This window comes from Acipenser ruthenus, chromosome 54, assembly GCF_902713425.1.
Source record: "Acipenser ruthenus chromosome 54, fAciRut3.2 maternal haplotype, whole genome shotgun sequence".
In the NCBI taxonomy this organism is placed as follows: domain Eukaryota; kingdom Metazoa; phylum Chordata; class Actinopteri; order Acipenseriformes; family Acipenseridae; genus Acipenser; species Acipenser ruthenus.
The window spans coordinates 373,884-390,093 of NC_081242.1; the positions used below are offsets into that span (position 1 = coordinate 373,884).

General features: G+C 42.5%; 1 protein-coding gene across 1 annotated transcript; it reads right to left on the reverse strand.

The window, feature by feature from the left end:
* Positions 1–2,113: 2,113 nt before the first annotated feature.
* On the reverse strand, positions 2,114–15,428 carry LOC117398123 (mitogen-activated protein kinase 1). Its single transcript, XM_059017054.1, has 9 exons — positions 15,017–15,428; positions 12,555–12,737; positions 11,303–11,492; positions 10,273–10,389; positions 9,851–9,965; positions 7,139–7,270; positions 6,390–6,499; positions 4,671–4,818; positions 2,114–4,041 (listed from the first exon to the last, which is right to left on the reverse strand). The coding sequence occupies exons 1-8, from the start codon at positions 15,214–15,216 to the stop codon at positions 4,699–4,701; spliced, it is 1,167 nt and encodes a 388-aa protein (XP_058873037.1). The 5' UTR covers positions 15,217–15,428; the 3' UTR covers positions 2,114–4,041; positions 4,671–4,698.
* Positions 15,429–16,210: the final 782 nt, after the last annotated feature.

Below are 16,210 nucleotides of genomic sequence, written 5' to 3' on the forward strand. Positions count from 1 at the left end.
ACCGGCCCCTCCCTTTAAAGGAGCGCTGACCATCTTTAAAATCCATTCTCTCACCTCTTATTAGCTTTATTAACATGATCACCGGCCCCTCCCTTTAAAGGAGCGCTGACCATCTTTAAAATCCATTCTCTCACATCTTATTAGCTTTATTAACATGATCACTGGCCCCTCCCTTTAAAGGAGCGCTGACCATCTTTAAAATCCATTCTCTCGCCTCTTATTAGCTTTATTAACAGGATCACCGGCCCCTCCCTTTAAAGGAGCGCTGACCATCTTTAAAATCCATTCTCTCACCTCTTATTAGCTTTATTAACATGATCACCGGCCCCTCCCTTTAAAGGAGCGCTGACCATCTTTAAAATCCATTCTCTCGCCTCTTATTAGCTTTATTAACATGATCACCGGCCCCTCCCTTTAAAGGAGCGCTGACCGTCTTTAAAATCCATTCTCTCACCTCTTATTAGCTTTATTAACATGATCACCGGCCCCTCCCTTTAAAGGAGCGCTGACCATCTTTAAAATCCATTCTCTCACCTCTTATCAGCTTTATTAACATGATCACCGGCCCCTCCCTTTAAAGGAGCGCTGACCATCTTTAAAATCCATTCTCTCACCTCTTATCAGCTTTATTAACATGATCACCGGCCCCTCCCTTTAAAGGAGCGCTGACCATCTTTAAAATCCATTCTCTCACCTCTTATTAGCTTTATTAACATGATCACCGGCCCCTCCCTTTAAAGGAGCGCTGACCATCTTTAAAATCCATTCTCTCACCTCTTATTAGCTTTATTAACATGATCACCGGCCCCTCCCTTTAAAGGAGTGCTGACCATCTTTAAAATCCATTCTCTCCCCTCTTATTAGCTTTATTAACACGATCACCGGCCCCTCCCTTTAAAGGAGTGCTGACCATCTTTAAAATCCATTCTCTCACCTCTTATTAGCTTTATTAACACGATCACCGGCCCCTCCCTTTAAAGGAGCGCTGACCATCTTTAAAATCCATTCTCTCGCCTCTTATTAGCTTTATTAACATGATCACCGGCCCCTCTCTTTAAAGGAGCGCTGACCATCTTTAAAATCCATTCTCTCACCTCTTATTAGTTTTATTAACAGGATCGCTGGCCCCTCCCTTTAAAGGAGCGCTGACCATCTTTAAAATCCATTCTCTCACCTCTTATTAGCTTTATTAACATGATCACTGGCCCCTCCCTTTAAAGGAGCGCTGACCATCTTTAAAATCCATTCTCTCACCTCTTATTAGCTTTATTAACAGGATCACAGTTGAAGGGGTATTAATGTTGCTAGAGCATATAAGAGGTTAGAGAATGGGTTTGACAATGTATTATTTTTTCACCTGATCCGATGTTTCATATAAATCCCAATCTACAGCTGTGGCCATAAGTTCTGCCACGCTCTCTATATAGAATGAACTCCCTCAGCTTCATAGAGTCCAATGAAAGCTGCTGAATAATGTTCCCTGGTTAACATATTGAATTGCACACCCTCTATATAGAATGAACTCCCTCAGCTTCATAGAGTCCAATGAAAGCTGCTGAATAATGTTCCCTTGTTAACATATTGAATTGCACACCCTCTATATAGAATGAACTCCCTCAGCTTCATAGAGTCCAATGAAAGCTGCTGAATAATGTTCCCTTGTTAACATATTGAATTCCACCCCCTCCATATAGAATGAACTCCCTCAGCTTCATAGAGTCCAATGAAAGCTGCTGAATAATGTTCCCTTGTTAACATATTGAATTGCACACCCTCTATATAGAATGAACTCCCTCAGCTTCATAAAGTCCAATGAAAGCTGCTGAATAATGTTCCCTTGTTAACATATTGAATTGCACCCCCTCTATATAGAATGAACTCCCTCAGCTTCATAGAGTCCAATGAAAGCTGCTGAATAATGTTCCCTTGTTAACATATTGAATTCCACGCCCTCTATATAGAATGAACTCCCTCAGCTTCATAGAGTCCAATGAAAGCTGCTGAATAATGTTCCCTTGTTAGCCCCCTTTCCCTGTCTCTTATGGTAGACAAACTTAAAACTAAGACTTATAAAAAAATAAATAAAGCAATCGACAAATTCAAGCAGTACAAATTTGGTTAAGATATTGTATTTCACAATTACAGTAATTCATTTCTCATCATAATTATAATATTCATATATATATATATATATATATTTTAAACAAAATAAAGTAAAATTAAGCAGTTCACCTTTTACCCACAAAAAAAACAAAATCCCTTTTCTTTTTTAAATCTTTGTAAACAGTAAAAAATAATAATACATTCATATATATTTAACTTGGACCAAATTTATACCATACAACCTCAAAAACCAAAAAACAGAATTTCAAAACAATAACCGTTCTGCTCAAAAAAAAAAAATAATGCATTGAAAAAAAATGAAACACCTTTTTAAATTAAAAAACTATTTTGCCCGTCACTGCTTTAAAATAATTAGATTTGTTCCTCTTTTTTTTAATTAAATGATTAAACTATTTAACTTTATAAACAAACTTACAGTTACATTGAATTGTGATCGTTTCATCCCTGTGATAACCAGCATTATTATTATTATTATTATTATTATTATTATTATTATAGGGATGGGAATCAGACTCCTGTTCCACAGCAGTGTGATCCAGTCCAGGTTTTACTACCAGCTTGATCAGTCCCCAGTGTGTCTAGCTAACAAGCTCAGGTGTGTCTGATTATTAAACTCCTAGTGAAACCAGGACTGGATCACACTGCTGTGCAGCGGGAGTCTGATTCCCATCCCTGTGATGATAACCAGCATTATTACTATTATTATTATAGGGATGGGAATCAGACTCCCTGTTCCACAGCAGTGTGATCCATTCCAGGTTTTACTACCAGCTTGATCAGCCCCCAGTGTGTCTAGCTAACAAGCTCGGGTGTGTCTGATTATTAAACTCCTAGTGAAACCAGGACTGGATCACACTGCTGTGCAACGGGAGTCTGATTCCCAGCCCTGATGCATTTGCTGGCATTTCAAATTGAGGAAAAAAAATATATTATTAATCATAATAATAATAATAATAATAATAATAATAATAATAATACAACTTCAGGTAGACAAACTTTTGGACTCTTTCTTCAATTTATTTTTTACCTGTGCAGGAGTTTTTGATTGTAGCTGTGGATTAACTGATCACAATATCCACACAACAAACGCACAGGGGAAGAAACAGACGCCTCTCTCACACGCACACGCACACGCACACAAAGGCAATTCGCAGTGAAAACAAAACCGACAAGGAAAAACACAAAGATTATTTAGGAGGAGTGCCAACTCCGGTTTCGTTTACAAATAATTTTTTTTTTTTTTTTTTTTAAATAAGCGCTCCCTTTTTCTGCACGAAACAGGGGGGGGGTGAAATTTCCTGACGCGCTGTCGAGTTTCCCTCTCTGGCGGTGCTTGGAGTCGCTGCTCTCTGAAATGTATTTATGCAAGAAAACCAGTTTACAGACTTCGCATATCGCAGGATTCGTGAGCCTCAGTCACGTTCGAGAGAACTGAGATTGGTTTTTTTTTTCCAATTGCTTTTGCTATTAAATGTTTATTATTATTTAGTTTTAACTAAAATTTAAAAACTTGTTCCCCATTGTTGTCATATAAGGAGAATATATATTTTAAAACCATCCAGCAAGCATCATTAAATTGTAATTTATCATATATATATATATATATATATATATATATATATATATATATATATATATATAATTTATATTTAAATAGAACAAAAGTGAGCGAGAGAGAGAGATATGAAAGCACAGTATATCATAGTATAGTGGAGTATAGCATCACACAGAAGCAGCACAGGGGTAGTATGTTTGGAGTATTTTTTTTCGTAATATTCAGTTACTAATTTATATATATAAATAATTATTATTATTTTTTTTTTTTTTTCAATTGATCATTGAAAATTCCTGTCCGAATGGCATCTCTGGTTTTCTCAGCCTCTCAGACCGGGGCTGAAGAAGAGATGATACTTCCATCTGAAAAACAACGAGAGAGAGAGAAGGAGAGACACATTGAGAGAAAGAGGGGGTTACAAATCGAAGCGTGTCAGACAGACAGACAGCCTCCACACACCCCCAGAGCCTCTCGATAGCTTGTGAGCTTAAGAAGGTCCTGAATTCAATGGTGCTTTATTGGCATGACTTACAATAGCAGGTGTTGCCGAAGCAATTATACAATACAGACATGTATATATACACATTGCATCATAAATAAATCAAAATAAATATTATATATATATATATATGTGCTGTGTGGTCCAGTGGTTAAAGAAATGGGCTTGTAACCAGGAGGTCCCCGGTTCAAATCCCACCTCAGCCACTGACTTATTGTGTGACCCTGAGCAAGTCACTTAACCTCCTTGTGCTCCGTCTTTCGGGTGAGACGTAGTTGTAAGTGACTCTGCAGCTGATGCATAGTTCACACACCCTAGTCTCTGTAAGTCGCCTTGGATAAAAGGCGTCTGCTAAATAAACAAATAATAATAATTATGATTTATAAAGTACAGTAAAAAAAAGTGATAAAATCCATGGGAAAATAGTCCTGTTAATGATAAAATAAATAAATAATAATAAAGAAAATAATTGAAATGAATAATCTCTCTCACCTGCCTGGCTGGCTGGCTGGCTCTTGGCTCAGGTGCCCTGGTAAGTGGCTTGAAACCTGGCCGTCTCCTCAAATATCAACTCCTTCAGCTTCTCTTTGGGAAGGTCGTCCAACTCCATATTGAAGGTGAAGGGCTTTTCAGCAACGGGCTAGAGAGTGAGAGAGAGGGACGGAGAGAGAGAGAGGGTGAGAGAGAGAGAGAGAGAGATACAGAGAGACAAAGAGAGAGACAGAGAGAGAGACACACACAGACAGACAGAGACAAAGAAAGGAGAGGAGAGAGTGAGAGGGAGGGAGAGGGAGAGAGGGAGGGACGGAGAGAGAGGGTGAGAGGGAGAGAGAGAGAGAGACACACACAGACAGACAGACAAAGAGAGAGTGAGAGAGAGCGAGAGAGACAGAGAGAGAGAGACAGAGAGAGAGAGAGAGAGACAGAGAGAGAGAGAGAGAGAGAGAGAGAGAGAGATGAGTATTGACATCATGTAGTCAAAAGAAACTACAAAATGAATTTGCAATAAAAAAAGTCTACCGGCAGGAAGTCGTAATAGCAGCACAGTGAGTAATTCATGTTAGATTTTAAAATGACACAAAACTACAAAGTGGTGTGCAATTCAATATGTTAACAAGGGAACATTATTCAGCAGCTTTCATTGGACTCTATGAAGCTGAGGGAGTTCATTCTATATAGAGGGTGTGGTATTCAATATGTTAACAAGGGAACATTATTCAGCAGCTTTCATTGGACTCTATGAAGCTGAGGGAGTTCATTCTATATAGAGGGGGTGCAATTCAATATGTTAACAAGGGAACATTATTCAGCAGCTTTCATTGGACTCTGTGAAGCTGAGGGAGTTCATTCTATATAGAGGGGGTGCAATTCAATATGTTAACAAGGGAACATTATTCAGCAGCTTTCATTGGACTCTATGAAGCTGAGGGAGTTCATTCTATATAGAGGGTGTGCAATTCAATATGTTAACAAGGGAACATTATTCAGCAGCTTTCATTGGACTCTATGAAGCTGAGGGAGTTCATTCTATATAGAGGGGGTGCAATTCAATATGTTAACAAGGGAACATTATTCAGCAGCTTTCATTGGACTCTATGAAGCTGAGGGAGTTCATTCTATATAGAGGGTGTGCAATTCAATATGTTAACAAGGGAACATTATTCAGCAGCTTTCATTGGACTCTATGAAGCTGAGGGAGTTCATTCTATATAGAGGGGGTGCAATTCAATATGTTAACAAGGGAACATTATTCAGCAGCTTTCATTGGACTCTATGAAGCTGAGGGAGTTCATTCTATATAGAGGGGGTGGAATTCAATATGTTAACAAGGGAACATTATTCAGCAGCTTTCATTGGACTATGAAGCTGAGGGAGTTCATTCTATATAGAGGGGGTGGAATTCAATATGTTAACAAGGGAACATTATTCAGCAGCTTTCATTGGACTCTATGAAGCTGAGGGAGTTCATTCTATATAGAGGGGGTGGAATTCAATATGTTAACAAGGGAACATTATTCAGCAGCTTTCATTGGACTCTATGAAGCTGAGGGAGTTCATTCTATATAGAGGGGGTGGAATTCAATATGTTAACAAGGGAACATTATTCAGCAGCTTTCATTGGACTGGTTTATATTGCTGGGACGGGGGATGGATGATGTCACTGACAGGGTGGTTCTATGGGGGGGGTATGGGTATGGGGGGGGTCCTGACCTCATCAGTGGGGTCGTAGTACTGCTCCAGGTAGGGGTGAGCGAGGGCCTCCTCCACGGTGATGCGCTTGACCGGGTTAAAGGTCAGCATGCGGTCCAGCATGTCCAGAGCTGGAGGACACAACGACAGAAACGTAAACACAGCTACAGATACAGACATAAATACATTCATTTATAAAATAAAATACATAACAAAATCAGGAGGAGTCTGTGTGGTCCAGTGGTTAAAGAAAAGGGCTTGTAACCAGGAGGTCCCCGGTTCAAATCCCACCTCAGCCACTGACTCACTGTGTGACCCTGAGCAAGTCACTGAACCTCCTTGTGCTCCGTCTTTCGGGTGAGACGTAATTGTAAGTGACTCTGCAGCTGATGCATAGTTCACACACCCTAGCCTCTGTAAGTCGCCTTGGATAAAGGCATCTGCTAAATAAACTAATAATAATAATACTACTACAATCAGCACAGAGGCTGGGGGAGAGACAGACAGAGAAAGAGGCAGACAAGAGAGAGAAAGAGAGAGAGAGAGAGAGACAGAGACTGAGAGAAAGAGGCAGACAAGACAGACAGAGAGAGACAGAGACTTATAGCCTGAGGGACAAACCGTGAACACGTCACACCAGAGAGGGAAAAGAGAGAAAGAGGGAGGGAGGGATTCTGTCTAATCTAGAAGGAAGGGGTTATTCGATAGAGGGAGGAGATTCTGTTTAATATATAGAGAGAGACAGAGACAGAGAGAGAGAGAGAGCTCACCTTTCCCGTCGGCCTTGGGGAACAGCTTGCTCCAGGGGATCTTGGGTTTCTGCGGGAGAGACTGCAGGTAGTTCCGTGCCTTCATGTTGATGATGCAGTTGAGATCATCCGGAGTGGGGGAGCCCAGAATACCTGCAGAGAAGCACAAGAGAGGCATTGATTACAACAATAATAATAATAATAATAATATACAGAAGGGGTATTGTGTCGTTGCTCCCTATAAAAGAGAACTTGAATAATATCAAGTTTAAATCCAAGGGGACAGTAATCAATCAATCAATCAATCATCCATCCATCTTCATCCATCCATCTTCATCCATCCATCCATCCATCCATCTTCATCTATCCATCCATCCATCTTCATCTATCCATCCATCCATCTTCATCTATCCATCCATCCATCTTCATCTGTTCATCCATCCATCCATCTTCATCTATCCATCCATCCATCTTCATCTATCCATCCATCCATCTTCATCTATCCATCCATCCATCTTCATCTATCCATCCATCTTCATCTGTTCATCCATCCATATTCATCTATCCATCCATCCATCTTCATCTATCCATCCATCCATCTTCATCTATCCATCCATCCATCTTCATCTATCCATCCATATTCATCTATCCATCCATCCATCTTCATCTATCCATCCATCCATCTTCATCTATCCATCCATCCATCTTCATCTATCCATCCATCCATCTTCATCTATCCATCCATCCATCTTCATCTATCCATCCATCCATCTTCATCTGTTCATCCATCCATCCATCTTCATCTATCCATCCATCCATCTTCATCTATCCATCCATCCATCTTCATCTATCCATCCATCCATCTTCATCTATCCATCCATCCATCTTCATCTGTTCATCCATCCATCCATCTTCATCTATCCATCCATCCATCTTCATCTATCCATCCATCCATCTTCATCTATCCATCCATCCATCTTCATCTGTTCATCCATCCATCTTCATCTATCCATCCATCCATCTTCATCTATCCATCCATCCATCTTCATCTATCCATCCATCCATCTTCATCTATCCATCCATCCATCTTCATCTGTTCATCCATCCATCCATCTTCATCTATTCATCCATCCATATTCATCTATCCATCCATCCATCTTCATCTATCCATCCATCCATCTTCATCTATCCATCCATCCATCTTCATCTATCCATCCATCCATCTTCATCTATCCATCCATCCATCTTCATCTGTTCATCCATCCATCCATCTTCATCTATTCATCCATCCATCTTCATCTATTCATCCATCCATCTTCATCTATCCATCCATCCATCTTCATCTATTCATCCATCCATCTTCATCTATTCATCCATCCATCTTCATCTATCCATCTTCATCTATCCATCCATCTTCATCTATTCATCCATCTTCATCTATCCATCCATCCATCTTCATCTATTCATCCATCCATCTTCATCTATTCATCCATCCATCTTCATCTATTCATCCATCCATCTTCATCTATCCATCCATCCATCTTCATCTATCCATCCATCCATCTTCATCTATTCATCCATCCATCTTCATCTATTCATCCATCCATCTTCATCTATTCATCCATCCATCTTCATCTATTCATCCATCCATCTTCATCTATCCATCCATCCATCTTCATCTATCCATCCATCCATCTTCATCTATTCATCCATCTTCATCTATTCATCCATCCATCTTCATCTATCCATCTTCATCTATCCATCCATCTTCATCTATTCATCCATCTTCATCTATCCATCCATCCATCTTCATCTATCCATCCATCCATCTTCATCTATCCATCCATCCATCTTCATCTATTCATCCATCCATCTTCATCTATTCATCCATCTTCATCTATTCATCCATCCATCTTCATCTATTCATCCATCCATCTTCATCTATCCATCCATCCATCTTCATCTATCCATCCATCCATCTTCATCTATCCATCCATCCATCTTCATCTATTCATCCATCCATATTCATCCATCCATCCATCTTCATCTATTCATCCATCCATCTTCATCTATCCATCCATCCATCTTCATCTATCCATCCATCCATCTTCATCTATCCATCCATCCATCTTCATCTATCCATCCATCCATCTTCATCTATCCATCCATCCATCTTCATCTATCCATCCATCCATCTTCATCTATTCATCCATCCATATTCATCCATCCATCCATCTTCATCTGTTCATCCATCCATATTCATCCATCCATCCATCTTCATCTGTTCATCCATCCATATTCATCCATCCATCCATCTTCATCTGTTCATCCATCCATATTAATCTATCCATCCATATTCATCCATCCATCTATCTTCATCTATCCATCTTCATCTATTCATCCATCCATCTATATTCATCCATCCATCCATCCATCCATCCCAGTGGTTTCCACCCCCCGTGTCTAATTGATTTTCTCCCCCCAGCTCAAACCAGTTGTAGGATTGAAGTTACTTATAAAAAAAAAAAATTGAACTTGAAAACAAACAAAAAGAAAAAGGTCAAATAAAACGAATCAGTTCGATTAACGGTTTAGTGAAGTCGGTCTGAGGAGCCAGAGACCGATCAAAACAGAGAAATCAGATAAGACAGCTACAGAAAATCTAGATAAAAAAATAAGGACGCAGAAGGTGGACGGCTCGAGACATGAATCTCCTGCAACATGAAACCTCACCCAGGATGTGGTTCAGCTGATCCAGGTAATGCTTCCCTGGGAAGATGGGTCTGTTTGACAGCATCTCGGCCAGAATGCAGCCCACTGACCAGATATCAATGGACTTGGTGTAACCCTGGAGTGAGAAACACAGAGCAACAAAATCAGGAGGGCGGTCAGACACAAGCACCCCTTCTCCGCACGGTCGCTGCAGGCATGGGAATCAGACTCCCGTTCCACAGCAGTGCGATCCAGTCCAGGTTTTACTTCCAGCTTGATCAGGGTGTCTAGGTAACAAGCTCAGGTGTGTCTGATTATTAAACTCCTAGTGAAACCAGGACTGGAGGGGGTGTTCTCGTTACCTTGGAGTTGAGCATGATCTCGGGAGCTCTCTGTGTGTGTTTGGGGGGGTTGGGGGTTGGGGGGGCAGGTGTTTTCGTTACCTTGGAGTTGAGCATGATCTCGGGAGCTCTGTACCAGCGGGTCGCCACGTACTCTGTGAGGAAGCCAGTGTGGTCGTGCTCCGGGTCAGCTATCCGAGCCAGCCCGAAATCACAGATCTGAGACAGACAGAGAGAGAGGGGAGAGATTAATATCAACACACACACACATAACTAACCGAGCCAGCCCGAAATCACAGATCTGAGACACAGAGATTAATATCAATACACACACACACAACTAACCGAGCCAGCCCGAAATCACAGATCTGAGACACAGAGAGATTAATATCAATACACACACACAGAGCTCTGTGCCAGCCCGAAATCACAGATCTGAGACAGAGAGAGAGAGAGAGAGAGAGAGAGAGAGAGAGAGAGAGAGAGAGAGAGAGAGGGAGGAGGGGAGGGAGGGAGGGAGGGGAGGGAGGGAGGGAGGGGTTACCTTGAGATCGCAGGTGGTGTTGATGAGCAGGTTCGAGGGTTTCAGGTCTCTGTGCAGCACGTTGGCTGAGTGGATGTATTTCAGGAGGAGGGGAGGGATGGAGGGATGAAGGAGGGGAGGGATGGATGGAGGGGTTACCTTGAGATCGCAGGTGGTGTTGATGAGCAGGTTCGAGGGTTTCAGGTCTCTGTGCAGCATGCTGGCTGAGTGGATGTATTTCAGGAGGAGGGGAGGGAGGGAGGAGGGGAGGGATGGAGGAGGGGAGGGATGGAGGGATGAAGGAGGGGATGGAGGGAGGGGTTACCTTGAGATCGCAGGTGGTGTTGATGAGCAGGTTCGAGGGTTTCAGGTCTCTGTGCAGCACGTTGGCTGAGTGGATGTATTTCAGGAGGAGGGGAGGGATGGAGGGATGAAGGAGGGGAGGGAGGGAGGGATGGAGGGGTTACCTTGAGATCGCAGGTGGTGTTGATGAGCAGGTTCGAGGGTTTCAGGTCTCTGTGCAGCACGTTGGCTGAGTGGATGTATTTCAGGAGGAGGGGAGGGATGGAGGGATGAAGGAGGGGAGGGAGGGAGGGATGGAGGGGTTACCTTGAGATCGCAGGTGGTGTTGATGAGCAGGTTCGAGGGTTTCAGGTCTCTGTGCAGCACGTTGGCTGAGTGGATGTATTTCAGTCCTCTCAGGATCTGATACAGGAAGTAGCAGATATGATCATTGCTGAGCTGCTGCGTCTTCAGCAGCTTGTAGAGATCAGTCTCCATGAGGTCCTGGACTATATACCTGAGAGACGGTCAGTCAAGGAACACACACACACACTAAATACCTGAGAGAGCACCAGCCAGTCAAGGAACACACACACTCACACACTGACACACACACTATATACCTGAGACAACCACAGACACTGACACACACACACACACTGTATACCTGAGAGAGCACCAGCCAGCCAAGGAACACACACACACACTGACATACACACTATATACCTGAGACAACCACAGACACTGACACACACACACTATATACCTGAGACAACCACAGACACTGACACACACACAGACTAACAGACAGACACAGACTAACAGACAAACAGACACACACTGACACAGAGACTAACAGACAGACACACAGAGACTCAGACAGACACACAGAGACTCAGACAGACACACAGAGACTCAGACAGACACACAGAGACTCAGACAGACACACACAAAGAGACTGAAAAAACACACACACAAAGAGACTGACAAACACAGACCCCCTCCTTCTAGGAGAGGAGGAGCGAACTGCAAATCTAGCAGCACAGTATGTGCCTGCCACAACCTGAGGGACAGTGTGTGACACCCTGCATACACGACCAGGGGGTTACTGGTGATGAGGAGGGAGGGAGGGTAGAAAGAGGGAGGGAGGTAGGGAGGGAAGGAGGGAGGGAGGGAGTTATATTGTTCAAAGGGAAGGGAACAATGGTTTTTTGTGTTTGTTATGTTCTGTAATTGTATTTCTGTTTTATTATTTCTGTTTTGTTTTATAAAAGCTTTGGCAATACCTGAGCGCTCTCGTCATGCCAATAAAGCATTTTTGAATTTGAATTTTTGAATGACAGAGGGAGAGAGCATGCGTGTGAGAGAAAGCAAGAGAGAGCGAGAGAGAGAGAGAGAGAGAAAGAGAGAGGGAGAGGGAGCGTGGGTGCGAGAGAAAGCAAGAGAGGCAGACAGAAAGGCGCAGACACAGAGAGAGAGACACACACAGAGAGAGAGAGAGGGAGCACAGCGGTTAAGCCCTGGCGTCAGGAGGGTGAAGGATGCAGGTTCAGGTATCAGCTGGCCCCTGTAAGGATACACGTCCCTCATGTTGTCCAGCTGCCTGGCTCTCAGGATGTCGTTGATCCCGATGATGTTCTCATGTCGGAAGCGCAGCAGGATCTTGATCTCTCGCAGGGTGCGCTGGCAGTACGTCTGGTGCTCGAAGGGGCTGATCTTCTTAATGGCCACCCGCAGCTTGTTCACATTGTCATGGGCAGAGCTGCAGAGAAAACAAAACACGCAGAGAGAGAGAGAGAGAGAGAGACACGCACGCAGAGAGACGCACACACACAGAGAGACGCACACACACAGACAGAGACAGACACACACACAGACAGAGACAGACACACACACAGACAGAGACACACACAGACAGAGACAGACACACACACAGACAGAGACAGACACACACACAGAGACAGACACACACACAGACAGAGACAAACACACACACAGACAGAGACAGACAGACACACACACAGAGACAGACACACACACAGAGACAGACACACACACAGAGACAGACACACACACAGAGACAGACACACACACAGAGACAGACACACACACACAGAGACAGACACACACACACACAGAGACAGACACACACACACACAGAGACAGACACACAGCGAGCGAGAGAGAGAGAGAGAGAGAGAGAGAGAGAGAGAGAGAGGATTAGTAAAGAGCTGGGAATCAGACTCCCGTTGCACAGCAGTGTGATCCAGTCCTGGCTTCACTAGGAGTTTAATAGTAAGACACACCTGAGCTTGTTAGCTAGACACACTGGGGGCTGATCAAGCTGGTAGTAAAACCTGGACTGGGTGACGCTGCTGTGGAATAGGAGTCTGATTCCCATCCCTGCATTGGGGATGAAATGATCACTAAGGCTGTCGGGAAATGCTCATGTCATATTACCTCATCTGACCATAAAATGCATTGCTTTTAATAACTATTAAAAACACACATTTACAATGCAACACGCCCCATCTGCCACAGCCCCACCTAGACGAACTCTAAACCGTGAAGGTGATCGTACACATTTATTACAAAACACAAACCCTGACCACGCTGTATGAGAAAGCGTGCTGTTAAAATGTAACGCATAATATAAACACCAACAAGAATAGCTAAATTAATTAATCGCAAAGCTCCCCTTTACCGTACAGTATAACAGCAATAATTAATTATATATATATAACCGCTCGCATCCAGTTCAAGACTCTTGTACTCGCCTACAGATGCCTTGACCAGACTGCACCCAGCTACCTCCAGACCCTCATCTCTCCCTACACCCCCACTCGACCTCTCCGCTCCTCCTGCACTAGAAGACTGGCTCTACCTCCGCTACGCTCCCCTGCCTCCAGAGCCCGCTCCTTCTCCACCCTCGCAGTGGTGGAATGACCTTCCTACAGATGTCAGGACTGCCCAGTCCCTGACCACATTCCGGCGCCTCCTTAAGACTCACCTCTTCAAACAGCACCTGTAGAACTCCTCTGTTTGTATCCTGGGACACTATCACCCTTCATTTAAATGTGCTTTATTTTGCTCTTATCAGCCCCCTATTTTACTGCATTTAATCCTGTACTTCAGAATACTGTAATCTGTAGTGTTTAATCTGTAGTACTTTGTATTTAATCACATCCTGATGTAACTATCACTATTTAATCATATCCTGATGTAACTATCACTATTACCTGCTGTATTATTGAATTGTGGTTTGTCACACTTGAACAAAAGTTATTGTATTTCTTGCTCTTATTGTAGTACTTGTATTGTAACACTTGAAATGTATTTTTGTTTACGACTGTAAGTCGCCCTGGATAAGGGCGTCTGCTAAGAAATAAAGAATAATAATAATAATAATAATAATAATAATAACTATATATATATATATATACATATATTTCTTTTACTCGTCATAATGTAATTGTATTTGTAGCGTTGTGGTTTTAAAAAAAACAAAACGTTATTATTATTATTTTTTATTTTTTTTTATTTTTTATAGATTAAAAAAAAAGGCGGCCTTTACCAGTTTCAGTACCGTACTAGCAAAACTAGCGACTTATTATATAATAAAAACCTATTACAGTTTAACATATATGTGTATTATTAATAATAATAATAATAATAATAATAATAATAATAATAATAATAATAATAATGAGACCTCGCCCGCCGTGTATGTTTACATTTCTTTATTCCCTTCTGTATCGGAGTGAAAAAAAAAAATCCGTTTGTTACCTGAGGTTAAAATAATTACCAGCAGTTATTTGCAAGCCAATAATAATAATAATAATAATAATAATAATAATAATAATAATAATAATATATTTAAATTCCGAATCGCACGGCGCGGTGTTTATCCGTCCATTTTAAAATAAGCATGACTCCGGATTTATGTTAAAGATAAAACAAATGAATAAAATGGAATTAAAAAACAAACTGTACCGTAACATTTTTAATAAAAAATTTTTTAAAAAATGCTGATTTCCTTACCACACCATTCCGTAGGCCCCCTCCCCGATGTAGAGTAGATCGACGTAGCGGGGCCCGACGTCGAAATTCTGCCCTTTTACCGACTCCAGCTTGGAAGCTCCGGGGGCCGCGGCGGCGCCTCCGCTCCTAACCCCGGCTGCTGTGGAAACCGAGCCCGCGGCTCCGGGCCCCGCTGCGCCGCTGTTAGTCGAGTCGGCCATGACTGTGGCTTAATTTTTTTAAATTTATTTATTGAATTTTATCAAAGGGTACAAAAGCTAAACAGCAGAGCACTGCTGTCACTAGACTTTTCCGTGGAAGCAAGCACTTAAAAGCTCCAAATTTCACACAAACTCGGGTAATGCAAACCTACAGGCAGTGCCAGCGCTTACATGACACGGATCTTTCCACACCCAAAACAGCGGTAAATAAATAAAACTACAACCCCCAGAATCCACTGCGGGTCGTGCTTGTGTCTGCACTACACATCCCACAACGCACCGCTCCGTTTGCAGACCCAGCTGAGCTCAGATCTAAACCGAGTCAAGCAGACCAGCGTTTGGGATCCAGTGCCTTCATCAGTGTTATTGAAAATAAACTGAGTCAAGCAGACCAGCGTTTGGGCTCTAGTGCCTTCATCAGTGTGATTGAAACTAAACTGAGTCAAGCAGACAAGCGTTTGGGCTCTAGTGCCTTCATCAGTGTGATTGAAACTAAACTGAGTCAAGCAGACCAGCGTTTGGGCTCTAGTGCCTTCATCAGTGTGATTGAAACTAAACTGAGTCAAGCAGACCAGCGTTTGGGCTCTAGTGCCTTCATCAGTGTTATTGAAAATAAACTGAGTCATGCAGACCAGCGTTTGGGCTCTAGTGCCTTCATCAGTGTGATTGAAACTAAACTGAGTCAAGCAGACCAGCGTTTGGGCTCTAGTGCCTTCATCAGTGTGATTGAAACTAAACTGAGTCAAGCAGACCAGCGTTTGGGCTCTAGTGCCTTCATCAGAGTGATTGAAACTAAACTGAGTCAAGCAGACCAGCGTTTGGGCTCTAGTGCCTTCATCAGAGTGATTGAAACTAAACTGAGTCAAGCAGACCAGCGTTTGGACTCTAGTGCCTTCATCAGTGTTATTGAAACTAAACTGAGTCAAGCAGACCAGCGTTTGGGCTCTAGTGCCTTCATCAGTGTTACTGATACTAAACTGAGTCAAGCAGACCA